General features: G+C 36.6%; 1 protein-coding gene across 1 annotated transcript; it reads right to left on the bottom strand.

Annotated features, from left to right (window-relative positions):
- Positions 1-1,172: 1,172 nt before the first annotated feature.
- On the bottom strand, positions 1,173-14,538 carry LOC123520605 (axoneme-associated protein mst101(2)-like). The gene is made up of 5 exons (XM_045283041.1): positions 14,420-14,538; positions 6,786-9,473; positions 6,410-6,448; positions 3,358-3,576; positions 1,173-1,435 (listed from the first exon to the last, which is right to left on the bottom strand). Exons 1-5 carry the CDS (start codon positions 14,507-14,509, stop codon positions 1,427-1,429), a joined length of 3,045 nt encoding a protein of 1,014 aa, XP_045138976.1. The 5' UTR covers positions 14,510-14,538; the 3' UTR covers positions 1,173-1,426.
- Between the last annotated feature and the right edge of the window lie 501 nt (positions 14,539-15,039).

Genomic DNA, 15,039 nt, shown 5'->3' with positions numbered 1-15,039 from the left:
AAAAAAAAAAAAAAAACCTGACATCATGGACAGATTAATTGATAAAAAGGCCAACACCACACAGGTTAAGCTATAGGGAAAGAATGAGAAGTAACTGATGATTATTAATGGGAAAAGGAGGGAGGAAGCAGGTAACTTTACATACACTGCCAGCACTCCATTGGAGTGCCTTGTCCACCACAGCCTACAACATTTAGATATAATGATACTTTGTACAGATCTTTTTTTTTTTAAGAAAGCAAGAAATAACTGATCAGGGAAATATGTGGGAAAAAAAAGGGATAGATACTCAAGAAATACATGTGTCATGGCTTAAAATTAGATTACATATATATATATATATATATATATATATATATATATATATATATATATATATATATATATATATATATATATATATATATATATATATATATATATATATATATATATATATATATATATATATATATATATATAGAGAGAGAGAGAGAGAGAGAGAGAGAGAGAGAGAGAGAGAGAGAGAGAGAGAGAGAGAGAGAGAGAGAGAGCTTGTGCCATAGTGCTGCCATTCTCACCTCAACCTCTGAGATGACAACTAACTCTATAGCCACTGAAAAAGGGTCCAGGACCCGAAATTGCGATCTGGTGAAGATGATACCCTACAGGAAAATCAACATACTTACTGAAGAGAATAAGACACTCCTTAGAAAGAGAGAGAACTTATTAAAGAGAATAACCATTGCTGAGTTAAGTATTACTTTCAATGAAACATGTTTAAGAGAGCATCTCCTGCCCATTTATACTCTCTCTCTCTTTATATATATATATATATATATATATATATATATATATATATATATATATATATATATATATATATATATATATATATATATATATATATATATAAAAGGGACATGTACAAATGGAGAGAGAAAAAAATAACAGTATTAGTAAATCTTAACTATAGTATAGTATAGACAATTGAAGCTTCAGAAGAGAAACACTCAGTGAGCAACAAATAGATTCTTATCTTTTTTTCTTCTTATGGTGATGCAGAATCATTACTACACTATCACTCCAAAAGATTTCACAAGCCAAATAAAATTAGTCAAACTATGATGCAGAAACATTTAAAAGTGTGGTGATGGAGATGATGACAATTTCCAGGCAAGAAAACAAAGTTATGTAGACTGATAATTTATTTCTTACTGGTAAAATAAATCTGTCTTTAATGAAGATAAATATTATCTACATATATAAAACATATACAAAAATACTCTCCATAATAAAAGGAAGTACACAACAATAACCTAATTCGTATCTAATCAAATTGCCGCGTTACAAGGATAAAAAATAAAGATTGATGTAACTGCTTGTCTGTAGCACATTATATAAACAATATTTATCATAAAATATCTTCCACACACAAAGGCCTCAGTTAGATTTTCTGTGGAAGAGAAAGAAAGAAAACATTAATAAATCATTATTACAAGTTTTCCTAGACATAAGATTCAATGTACCTATACATCAAAATGAGATCTTCCTTGGAGATAACACTCCTGACATTGTCTCATTGTAGAAAAAAAAAAAAAAAAAAAAAAAAAAAAAAAAAAAAAATGATGGTAGAGTTTTGCTGGACCTCACTCACTCACTCACTCTCTCTCTCTCTCTCTCTCTCTCTGTCCCTTTTGACTGCCTCTTATAATAAGCAGCTAATAACACTGGGATTGATATAAAGTAGTATAGTTTATAATGTAAGCAAATTCTATGTGGCATGCTGATTTATTTCCCACATGATAGAAACTAGGAACACTGAAGATACTCCACTTCATCAATTGTGCATTCAAATATCAATAACACTAGTACAAATTGACACATTAATAAAAAAATCTGAAAAGCCCACTGAGTATGCATAATGACAGTGCTGACATATTGCTGTAACAAAGGATTCCAGGGCTGTGATATATAATTTTTGTTGATTAGCTCTAGCAAACAGATGGATTGGAATCATACTTTCAGACAGTCCACTAATTTTAGGTACTATGGTCAAGAGAAAACAGTAGATAATAAAGCCATTTAATTTTTATATATTAATGTGTGTAAAAACCAGCTACCTGCTAGACACATGAAGAATTTGCTTTTGATAGCAATAAGGAATAAACTAATGTTTAATACTATATAAAAGCCTCATGTTGATGTGCGCTTGTTTAATGGGTGAGGTTCCCAACACTGTAGCCCCCTGGCACCACAGCATTACATCCAAGATGCTGCTAGGAGAGGATCAAGCAGGGAGGTAACTGAGGTAAATATGTACCTTATTTTGAAGTATAAACCAAATGTCATAGTGCTGATTTCATTGCATGTGCAGTTTATAACTAGTGTAATATTGTGAAAGTATTTTATACCAGTGAATAATGCAATCTATAAACAATTGAGACTGAAAAATTTTGTTCAGTTCTTACAGTCAAGCCTAATTATCAACAAATTACTATGACAGCTATCATGAGTAAAAACAAATAATCTGTGAGTCATTAGAGACCTGCATGTGTGGCTACAATCCCTGTTCATTAGTTTGTAAAAGTTGTTTCTGAAAAAAAAAAAAAAAAAAAAAAAAAAATGTAACATGGCACTAAAATGAGAGGTGAGTGTTCTGATTCAGAAATCTGATTATTTAATTGTTCAATTTGTCGAACTCACATTTTCAAATTGGATAATCAAATCAGACTAACCCTGGCCAAACAAATTTGATAATTGCAATTTGCGATTAATCCAGGTTGACACTGTCTTTGTTTTTTCATAGTGGCAGTTTCTTAATAAATTCTTCTATATTTTCTCAAGTAAATATTTTTTCGTCAAAGCTGACCCTATCCTTTTTTTCTGAGAGAATAAATTAGTAGTACTGTGTGTATTTTGTGTAATATGTACAGTATAGTTTATTTTTTTTTTATATTTTGATTAAAATAAAATATTTATTTTTACATTAAAAGCTTGGTTTCTCTTTGTATGTTAGAAATGGCTTATTTAAAAAGAAGGACAAAAAAATAATTAATGAATGAATAAAAAAAAAATAAATAAATAAAATAAAAAATAAATAAATAAAAAAATTCCCTTTTAAAAAATTGAAAATCACTAAAAACATTGAAAATGTTCTTTAAATGTTGAATACCTTTTAAAGATTTAATCAAATTGGATAACTGCTAAACTGGCTTAGATTTTTAGAACCCAAATCATGTAACTGAATCTGACTTGATGAGCAGGTGAATTGGTAATCGTTAACTGGACTTCAATTTTTTTTAATTGCGCCCACCTCTGTCTAAAATATATAGTGGGATGTAACTCTTTGTAGCTTCACTAATTACTGTACTTCACCTTCTTTTTCTGCAGTTTCTTAACAGCTGCTATCCAACGCTCTGGTCCAAGAGTACGGTAGTCAGGCAACCCTGTTCTATTAAAAGTCACACGTGATGCCGAGGTGGTGTCACTTCTTTGCATGATGCTCTTAGATATCACTGTAGTGGTGGGGGTCCCATCATCTGCCTCATTGTCACTATTGGGCATCTCCCAAAAGCTCTGTGACGGCTTAGACACCTGGCATAATCAAAATGTAAATTATCATTCAAAAGTTAGTGATCATCTCAGTTCTAACCATAAAGAAAATATTAAATCAAAGAGAAGGAGACTGCAAAGATCTGTCAATTACTTCCTTCTATTGCATTCCCAGTTCTTTGCATGAAGATAGTATTAAAAGATAGTATAAGATATAACATTGTGGTGATGATACACACTGAAGACAGCCATTTAGAGGGAAGGAGAGAGAGAGAGAGAGAGAGAGAGAGAGAGAGAGAGAGAGAGAGAGAGAGAGAGAGAGAGAGAGAGAGAGAGAAAAAAAAAAAAACATTCCATACTCTCTAAGACAAGTATGAATGGAACTCCAATAAATATAAAGTATACTCCATTCATGGACAGATAAGGTCCTAGTACAGTTGGTGGAGACAATTCAGAACACCTAACTTCATAGAAACTATTTTTAAGAAGAGATAAAAAGTGGAAATTTCAGTTGAGATTACACGTAAAGGACAGACTAAGGATATTCAGTGTAGAAGAGGTGGTCAGTTGAGTATCATTGAAGAGTGGAAGGTAGTGTTGAGTTAATAGATCTATCTATCTAGGAATTGAGCTTTTGAGATAGTGAATAATACTAGGTAAACGAGTAATACCTTTGGGGTATCATGAGGATCTGGAGCAAAAAGACAAGATATAGATATGAGGTTGTGATAAGAGGAGCCAAAAAAAAAGAAGATAGAGTGATAACATAAGCTCTTCTATGGTTTCTATCCTTCTCTCTACAACTTTATCTCAAGTTTCCTTTCTGACTTCTACTATTGCAACCAGGGGTGTGGAGTCGGAGTCGGAGTCGAGGAGTCAGCTACTTTTGGCTGGAGTCGGAGTCAGTAAAAATATGAGTGACTCCGACTCCTTTACGTGATAAATTTTTGAGTAAAGATTCCACTTCATGGATATTTCTACAAATTGGGAGAAATTGACTTTGTGGAGGATGTGTACAATCAAGCACTACATATAAAGATAATTTTTATTAATTTATGATAATTATATAATCGTCAAGTACACTTTTATGGATTGACTTGAAAATATGTAAGTATTGATTCTCTTAACTTTCGACTTTTTTGGGTGTGGCAACTAGCGGGCTTTTTTACTTAATTTTTTCCCTTGGCCACCATCCCTGATGTAAAGAAATAGACTATATTGTTGTACTGAAAAAAAAAAAAAAAAAAAAAAAAAAAACGGAGTCGGAGTCGCAACATTCAAATTTCCTGGAGTCAGAGTCGGAGTTGGAGTCGCAACATTTAAATTTACTGGAGTCAGAGTCAGAGTTGGAGTCGGACTTTTGAAAATCTGACTCCACACCCCTGATTGCAACTGTGGTAGATGGCCACTGTTCTCCTAAATCTATTAACAGTGGTGTTTCTCAGGGTTCTGTCCTGTCACCCAATCTCTTTCTGTTATTCATTAATGATCTTAACCAAACTTCTTGCCCTATCTACTACTACACTGATGATACCATCCTACAGTTTTCCACATCTTTTCAGAGATGACCAACCTTTCATGAAGTCAACAAATCATGCAGAGACGCCACAGAACGCTTGACTTATAAGATTTCTCATTGGCACAGAGAAAACTTAGTAGTCTTCAATGCCTCAAAAACTCAATTCACCCATCCATCAACAACTATTCCCTCTTCTTCAATGACAATCAGCTGTCCTCATCTTTTTCTCTGAACATCCTTGGTCTGTTCTTTACTCATAATCTAAACTGAAAACTTCACATCTTATCTCTTGCTAAAACAGCTTCTATGAAGTTATGTGTTCTGAAGCATCTCTGCCAGTTTTTCTCGCCCCTCTAACTGCTAACTATGTACAAGAGCCTTATCTGTCCTTGTATGGTTTGCATGTTTGGGGGATTTCCACTCATACAGTTTTATTATTCTATTCTGTCCATCTCTCTAATACAAGAGTTAACCAGTACTCTCAATCATTCATACCTTTCTCTGGTAAACTCTGGAACTCCCTGCCTGCTTCTGTATTTCCTTCTTCCTATTACTTGACTTATCTTAAGAGGGAGGTTTGAAGACATTTGTATAACTCTTATATCTTTAAGGAAACTAGCAATCAAGTGGGCTTTTTTTCATATTTTGTTACCCTTGGCCAGTTTCCAATCTTGCATAAAAAAAACAAAAATAAAAAAATAAAAAATAAATAAGAAATAGAGGTTAGGAAAAGGTAAATGTTGGACATATCTCCAAGATTGCTAGGAATATTGATAATAGCAAAGATGGAGACTCTTTCACAAAAGTGGTCAGGGAAAGGAAATGAAATTCAAAGCTGGTGGTGAACATTGAAGTATTTGAGAATGGAGATCTCCGTGAAAGGCAAGAGTAATAATGTGCTCCCTTTAGGAAATTAAAAAGTCAGAGGAGTTAGATGAGAGGCACATAGCACAGATACGTTTAATCTGACAGTATTCTGTAGTCATAATCAGAAGCCAGAGGGTAGAAAATTTGGAAGGTTCAAAAGCGTGGGTACAAGAGCAAGTTAAGTTGTTGCACACATGGATGCAACAACCAGCTTTGGAAGGAAGAAAGTTATTTTAAGAGGGCAGGCTATGAATGACTCCTTGTGTGGTGAGACACAAAAGTTAGTATTAAATGAGGTCACAGCTGGATCATTGATAAATTTACAGCACCATTACAAACTGGTCCAGTGCCCTAGGCCTCACTGGGAGTGATCATTATTTTAGTAGATGTCTCCTGCCTCCTTACTTAGGACAATTGTACCTGGTTAACTACTTGAATGTACCTCACCAAAGTAATCTTACAATAGCAGCCTAACTTCTACAGGCATACCGTGGTGGGAGTGGCTTGGTGGTGGATTGATGATGGTGCCTGTGGAATGAAGTAAAGTTGTAAAATGTTTGAACTTGCCTTTCACATTACTTCTATCTTAATTTCAAGATGCATCACATAAAAATATACAAAAGGAAAAAAAAAAAAAAAAAAAAAAAAAAAAAAAAAATATATATATATATATATATATATATATATATATATATATATATATATATATATATATATATATATAGAGAGAGAGAGAGAGAGAGAGAGAGAAACAATATACAAATAAATGAAAAAAAAAAAATCATGTTAAGTGCACACAACAATTAAAAGAAAATTCAAAATATGATACAAGAACCAGTACAGCACAAATAGACAAGAGACACACCCTCAGCTGAGATCCTTGAGGAGTCATCCTGGTCCTGGAGGTGAGGTAGGAGAAACTCTGCTGAACAGGTGGGGGACAAAGGAGGCTCCAGGTATCATGGAATCTTAACTCCTCTTCTGTGCTCTGATCTGCTGTAGCTGTTACCTCCATCTTCCGCTGCAGGTACCTTGCAACCTGCCTCTTGGCAGCTCTCTCAGAAAAGGAGTTCTTTTGATGTCGTTCCAAGGTTCTCTTCGTCATCAAGTTTTTTAACGGTGATGGTTCCTTCTGTGAAGATTTACTGGTCTGAATGTGGTTTTCATTTGCAGTACTGGCAATATTTGAATTGTTTTCATTATTTGCAGGTGGAGGCCAGAACGATTTCAAGATGATGATGTCTTCATCATCGTCATCAGCTTTTTGGGAGGATTTATTGGGTCTCTTGGATGTTTTTTTGTTGAAAAGTTCAGAACCCTTCTTCTTCTTCATTTTCACATTGAGCTCTTCAAAGCTATCATTCTCATCCTCATGGCTGATGGTGCTCCAGTCACTATCCTCATCGTCTGAACCTAAGAATCTTAAATAGTCAAACTTTCTTTTCTTTGACAGACCATTTCCGGTGAGTTGGTCAGATGAATCAGCAGAGGAATGGGACGCATTTCTGGGAGAAAGTGCATCTGATATCTCCATACCTGTATTAGGAATATCACAAGACTTAGGGCTGATGGGAACTGACTCCAGTACCTTTGCAGAATCAGATCCTTTAGCCATTACTCCTATTTTCCTTTTTTTTGGTACTTTTTTATGAACTTCAGAGGCTGACTGATGTACTTTGGTTTTCTTCATGGTTCCTTGCTTTCTTACCTGTTGTTCTTGTTGTGTGTCTCTTTTTTCCTTAATACATGATACTGTACTATGAGGTTTCCTGTGTGCCACATTTTCCGATTCACTGGGGTGTGTTTTTGGGTTTTGGTTATCCTTAGTTTTGCCTATGTGGTAAATGTCTTGTGGTAGGACAGTTTGTTGCTTTTTTTTCTCCTTTATTTTGTTGTTTGATGTTCTTGAAGATTGTTGTGCTGTGTCTGATTTTTCTTGCAAATTGTTGTGTATTCCATTAGTTTGTTCATCTTGTATTGCTTTTGTTTTACTGATTTGTTTCACAGGTACTGTAATTTTTTTAATTTTAACAATTTGCTGTGCTGCTGCTGTTATTGATGTTACTGTTGGTATGCCTGTTGTCTCTGTAACTGTGTGCTTTTTAGATTCTTGTGGTTCTACTGGTGGTTCATATTTGTTGACAGGCAATCTTGTCTTTTGTTTTTCCTGTGCTGTAACTGTCTTTTGTTTGAGTGTGTGTTTGTTTGCAATTTGCAGTTCTGATTCGCTAATTTTCTCTTTAGCAGGATGGCTTCTTACAACCTGTTCTGATTTTGCCTTTATTCTCTTTTTATTGGCACACTCTATTACACTTTGCTGTCCTGATGCTGTTGTGCCTATCTCTCTTCTTACAGTTTGTTCTTTTTCTATCTCTTTTCTATTTTCATTAGTAGGCATTCTTCCATTTTGGTGTTCTGATGATGTGCTTGTTCTGCTAGTACCTGCATTATTTCTTACAGTTTGAGATGCCTCTTCATTTTCTTGAGATATGTTCAAATGGAGAATGTCAAGGTTATCAAACAGACAGAAAATATGGTTCTGTTCCTGCACCATATCCACAATTTGGGCACCATTGCTTAATTCAACAAATGCTGCTTTCTTCATAGCATCCAACAGCTTGGAACATCTCTCCTCTTTTAGTGGCTTCCCTTTATCAGCCAACTTTAAGTCACATGCCATAGCTGCATTGCCTTCTTTTTCTGTGTTTCCAGCTGTGGCTTTCCCTATCGACTTTGTCTTAATTGATTGATTCTTCCTTTCCCTTTCATCAGATGACTTTTTGCCTCTTGTATTTTTCCTGGGTGTCTTGGTCTTATCACCAGATATCTGTTTGGCATCAATATTCAAGTATTTTCTTCTCTCCTTGGCTCTCTGGTTTGGTGATTTGCTTTTAATGACCTCCAGTTTCTTACTTGAATCTTCACTCGTCTTTGTAACTTTTTTCATTTTCAACTCAGGTGAACCCAATATGACATCAGTGTCCAACTCATTCACTTCCTCTGTCTTCTGCTTCAGTGTTTTGGTTTGGCTTTGTGATACTAGTTTCTGGCTGTGTGTTGCATCCTCTAACATCTTTCCATCACTTTTTTTGAGATATCTACTGGATTCCTTATTTCTCTTGGGTGGTGTTGGTGAATTGTGAGTGGTATTTTTCCTGGCAGAGTGATGACCATAGCATTTAGGATTATATTTCATCACTTCCTTACAAACATAATCAGCAGGTAATCCCAGCTCTTCCTTTCTTTTCAAAAGGGATTCCTCCACCTCCTGAACAATCTCCTCTTCAATGGACAATGATGGGGTGTGGGGAACATTATTAAGTGACTGTCTTAATGGCTGTGCCACTGCCTTGCTTTTCTTTGTTGTCTTCCCTGTAGATGTACGTTGCTTCTCCAAAGGAGTTGTTGGTGGACGATCTCTCTGGAGCTGGGAAGAAATGTTTGGTGAAGGGGGAAGTCCATGTGCCAAAGCAATGTATTTCTCTATGACAGCATTAAATCTGAACTTCTCTCTCTTCAGGGATGCTTCTGGAGTGTCCGGTACAAACACACTCTGAAATAATGATTGTGATTTTAATGAAATGTTTGTTAAAGAAAGTCAAGTAAAGATACTCATGGTAAAAGAGAAGGGTTGGCAACTTTAGTAAGTTTCATGATGAGAGAGAGAGAGAGAGAGAGAGAGAGAGAGAGAGAGAGAGAGAGAGAGAGAGAGAGAGAGAGAGAGAGAGAGAGAGAGAGAGAGAGAGAGAGAGAGAGAGAGAGAGAGAGAGAGAGAGAGAGAGAGAGAGAGAGAGAGGGGTTGCCACGTTTGTGGATCTTGATGTTACCATACGTGTAGTCAAGCTTGTGGTCGCCTTCGCCTTCGCCTTCCCCTCATCATGGCTATGCATATGGTAACGTCAAGATCCACAAACGCGGCAACCCGCTGCGACCAATCATCAGCCAAATGCCAGCCGTCACGTACAAACTTGCCAAACGGCTTAACGAACTTCTCACACCCTTCGTACCAGCCTCATTCAGCCTCAAGTCAACTGTTGAGTTTCTTGACATCTTAAAGACGGCGCACCCCTCCAGCATCATGGCATCAATGGACGTTGAATCACTTTTCACCAATGTTCCAGTAGACGATACCATAGAAATCATCTGCAAGCAAGTTTACCACACAGACGGCAAGAAACTTCTCATCCCTGAAGAAACTCTATGTATCTTACTATGTACCTGCACCAAGGAAGCGGCCTTCTACGGACCGGATGGAAAAGTGTACGTACAGTGTGACGGCGTCGCCATGGGATCTCCTCTTGGTGTCCTTTCTGCCAATTTTTACATGGCAGCAGTTGAAGAAAAGGTCTTTGCGGAAAACCCGGACAAAAAACCTGCAGTCTACGCAAGATACATCGATGACATCTTCATCAACGCCAACACAGAAGAGGAAGTCCTACACCTGATCAATAATTTCAAGAAAAACTCCTGCCTCAACTATACACATGAATTGAAAGAAGAAAGCAAACTCCCCTTCCTTGATGTCATGGTTCACCGTTCAAGCTCCTCCTTCTCCACGTCTGTTTATGTAAAGTCTACAAATCTCGGCTTCTGCCTAAACGGAAAAGGTAACTGCCCAGAAAAATATAGACACAGCATCATCAATGCCTTCGTCAAGAGGGCCCTCACACACTCATCCTCATGGAATGCAGCCCATGCTGAATTGAAGAGGATCTCCCAGCTCCTCAGCAACAATGGTTATCCGCAGCAAGATATAGATGAAGTTATACGTCGCCGTATGGACAACTACATCCATGAGAATCCCCCCGAACAACAAACATCATACATCACTCTCTACTACAAGAACACGATGTCCTCAGCATACAAAGAAGACGAGAAAGCTGTAAAGAAGATCATCCACAACGTCGTCTCGTCTGTCTACACAGACACTAAATCCTAAGTCATCATTTACTACAAGACCAGAAAAACCTCAAGCCTCATCATGAAGATTAACTGTCTTCCCCCGACACACTCCCTACAAGAAGTGAACGTTGTGTACCAACACTCATGTACTGTTGGTGACTGAAGTCTCCTAAACTCCAGGCACATTGGCTTCACATCTACAACCCTATGAAAGAGAATCACAGCACGCCTACAGGACGGCGCCATACGACGACACTACATGAATGAGCACGGACTCATCCTGAAGCGACATCACATGGAAAGCAGCACCACCACCCTAACTAAAGAAAATGACCTTAGAAGACTCAAGATGACTGAGGCGGTACACATCCCCTCAGAAAAACCGACCATCAACATACAACAGCAGCATGAATCATCTTTACCTTCTCAGCAACAACCAAACGGAGCTGCAACTGGCCGCTCATTAGCTGCGCCAAACACCACTTGATCTGCGCTCTGATTGGCTCCCCGACACGGCTACCTGCTTCCACCGCCTATATAATCCCCTATCCTCACCAGTTCCACTCACTTCTCTCCTGAAGATGGTCTGATCAAGACTGAAAGACGTCTCGAGGAAATGGACTTCGGTTCATTACTCTACCAGCTAAAACCAGACGAATGCACCCTTGTGCGGAAAATACAAAATAAACTTTATAAAAAGAATAATGCACGCTTCGCTGTCGACTTTAATAGTACATGCATTCAGAATGGTCTACTCCCAATATATATATATATATATACAACTTTTTATTTGGTAGTCCATTCATCTGCTATGCCACTGGGAAGGAGTTAATATTTACTAAGCCTTTATCTTGTTTTCTATTGCTTCAATAAGAGTCTGGATGTTTGTTTATAAATATTACAAAACATGATACTCTACAACCTTAATTCTAATTGACATGTAAACATTAACCTGGGGAGAAGAGATTAAGGTTATCTCCATATTATCCACCTTTGCTTCAACAAATTTCCCTAAGTTAGTAAATATTAAGACTGGTCCTGCATTTCTATTTCCTATTGTTTTTTGCTCCTATCCCTCACAATCTTGACAACCTGGAGGGGAAGCAGTGTTTGCAGGTAGGAAAAGCTAAAATATGGCTAAATTCTATATCTTACCATCAAAATAAGTAGGGAGCTATTGCTGCTCTCATGATTGGCATTATCTTTGATGTTACAGAAAAATCTCCAGAAATCAGTAAATCTATACAATTACACCAGCAGCTCATTTCTGGATGAAACTTTTCTTGGTGCATTTTGATCTGTTATGAATGCATCTGCACTTCATTCCCGTCATAAATCAGTATTTTTTTTATTACCCTCCCTCCTGATTCCCTTACAACTTGCAGCCACCGCTGTCTACACCGCCATATTTTAACTTATCTATTTAACTAAAACTAACCTAACCTAACATTGCTAACATAATCTAGTCAAGGCGACATGCCCCACCGATATGTCTTAAAAAAAAAAAAAAAAAAAAAAAAAAAAAATTAAACTGATCTAACCAAAGTAAACTAGCCTAACTTGACTAGCAACACCAAGAAAATTAATATAAAGTCATTAACTTATTTCTCTATGTAAAATCTGGCAATAGAATAGATATAATTGGTGACATCCTGCCTGGGCAGACATCTTCCATAGAATAATTCAAATTGAGTTGCTACTTGCTTCTCTCCACAAATCAGTCTGACTGGCTTGATTTATTAAGCATTATTTCTATTTGTCAGTGGCTCCATGCACAAACAAAAGAACCAATCACCATCATTCATTTCAGGCCTGTGCAAATAATGTGACAATACACACACACAAACACACCTAACAGTGTTCCTCAGTGCCCATCAGACCATTACACAGGTGGGTGTCACTTGTTTTCCACAATAAAGGGGTATATTTAAATTTTTTTTTTTATCAATATTATGGACAATTTATGACAGGTATGGGTTCAAATTACTCAGAATAAAAACCTCTATAAGATGAGAAGGGTAACAAAAGCCATGTTGCTGTTGGTGTAAGACTAAAATAATACCCAGAAATCTATGATTGAAATCTTCACAAATCTGTAGTCTATACTCACTTACATCAATCTAACCTAACCTGGCATAACCTAAGCTACCCTAACCTACCATTACCTAGCCTAACCTACTGCTGCAGCATTGCTAAAGTACCTCTGTTTAGGTTAAGTTAGTTAATGTTACGTTAGATTAGCATCTCTAAGTAGGTATTGACAAAAGATTTCTGGATATTAATTTTTTTTCTGCAGTACTACAGATGGCACCTATAATAACAGCAGCAGTAGCTCCATATTTATTTTTTATGTTTAGAGCTGAAATTTGGCACAATTTTAGCTTTCCTCAATGGCAAAATCAGCTTTTCCACTAGATCCCCAAGATTGCTAACAGTAAGAGCAGAGAACAATAGGAAATAGAGATGTGAGGCCAGTCTTAATGCTTACCCACCCAAAAGCTGCATGCTATTCTATAATCTGATAGGTAACTATTAATTAACCCCTGAAGAAAGGGTTTAGGTTATCTCCTTGTCATTTAAGTTGGTATTATTTTACTTTAGCATGAACAGCAAGTTGGCTTTCGTGACCCTTCTCATCTTAAAGACCTTGTTCTTCTGATCAATTTGAACCCATACATACCTGTTGCAAATTGTTATTTACTCACTTTTTTCAAGGTTAAACTCACTGCTGTCAATGGCGGGAGGCGACACACTACCACGTGCGATGGACAGACAAGCACTGAGAAACGGCGTTTTGATGTATGCGCATGTTGCATTATCTGCGTAAGCGTGATATATTATGACGGTGATTGGTATTTTTGTTTCAACATGAAACCAGTAGCCAATAAAAAAAAAAAAAAAAAAAAAAATAAATCAGCCAATCATAGTGTATTTCAACGTGTGGTAAGAGAAGCGGTTCAATCTCAAATAATTGAATCATTCTTAGGAAGATGTCACCGTGCATTGGGTGTAGCGTGCATTATTTCCTTGCTATTCACCGGTGAGCTGTTCATGTTATTGTAAAAATTTATCCAGCCACCTTCTCTCAGTGATGTCTCCAGCGACAAGGAAGGATTTGATCACCAATAAGGTAGTAATGACTTCCTATGCATATCTTACCCATTGCAGTTAGGTTGGGTTAGTTTAAGCTACGTTAGGTAAGGTTAGGTTGGGTTAGTTTAGTTCAGTTAGGTTAGGTTAGGTAAGGTAAGGTTAGGTTAGATTAAGGTAAGTTTAGGTTAGGTTAGGTTAACGTATATTAATTTAAAATCGGTAAAAATATACTACAAGGTACGTGTTCTCCATTAACTACTCATCATTTTGTGTTATTATTGCATGGATTAGAGAGGAGGTCCTATTCTAAAGATTTACGTTCACTGCCAATTCCTTCATTGTGGACACATATACACATGTGACCCAAAATAAACAGCGTATGAGAATCAGTTATAGTTACTTCGATAAACTTCAATCCGTGTTCCTTTACCCACCAATTCCCACACACCCCTCAGCCGAACGGCTTCCTGAGACCTTCAGCTATCTATACCAGGTCTCACTTACTTGTTTAGACGGAGACATTATGTAGGTGAAGGAATACTGCGCTGGGAACACTGAAAACACTACGAAACCGTCTCCCGCCAGATTCAACATAACAAACCGAGGCAGGGCGGGTAAAAGTATAAACAATAGAGTTGCCACATCCGCAGTTAGGAGCACCAATAATTATTACTTTTAAGAATTTTATGTGATTTACTCTTATGAGTGAATAAGTATTTGTTTTGATATCAATACTACCTAAGTTTGATTTTCAGGGTCATGATGTTTAATGTTAATTTATTGTTTATCATGCAAGTTGACACTTAATTCATTATTTGAAGATATTTTCATTAATTCTGTGCCCCTGGACATATATAATTATTATTGTTGTTGTTGTTATGTTAGGGGCAGAACATATATGAAAAATAGGACCGCTCTGACATTACCCTGAAACCTTTCTATCTTCGGAACACCACAGGCTACCTACTACCTACATTTTGTAAATGTATGCTTATTAGCAGAAGTAAACTGCGGGTAATTAATAGTAATTTGGAGAAAAGTATTATTGAGATATGTCTTGAAACATGAATTACATAAAGAAGAAAAATATAAATAAATAAATAAAAAGTCGTGGAAAAAAATCA

The sequence above is a fragment of the Portunus trituberculatus genome, chromosome 47 (genome assembly GCF_017591435.1).
Source record: "Portunus trituberculatus isolate SZX2019 chromosome 47, ASM1759143v1, whole genome shotgun sequence".
NCBI classification, from domain to species: domain Eukaryota; kingdom Metazoa; phylum Arthropoda; class Malacostraca; order Decapoda; family Portunidae; genus Portunus; species Portunus trituberculatus.
This window is presented reverse-complemented; position numbering and strand designations above follow the sequence as displayed.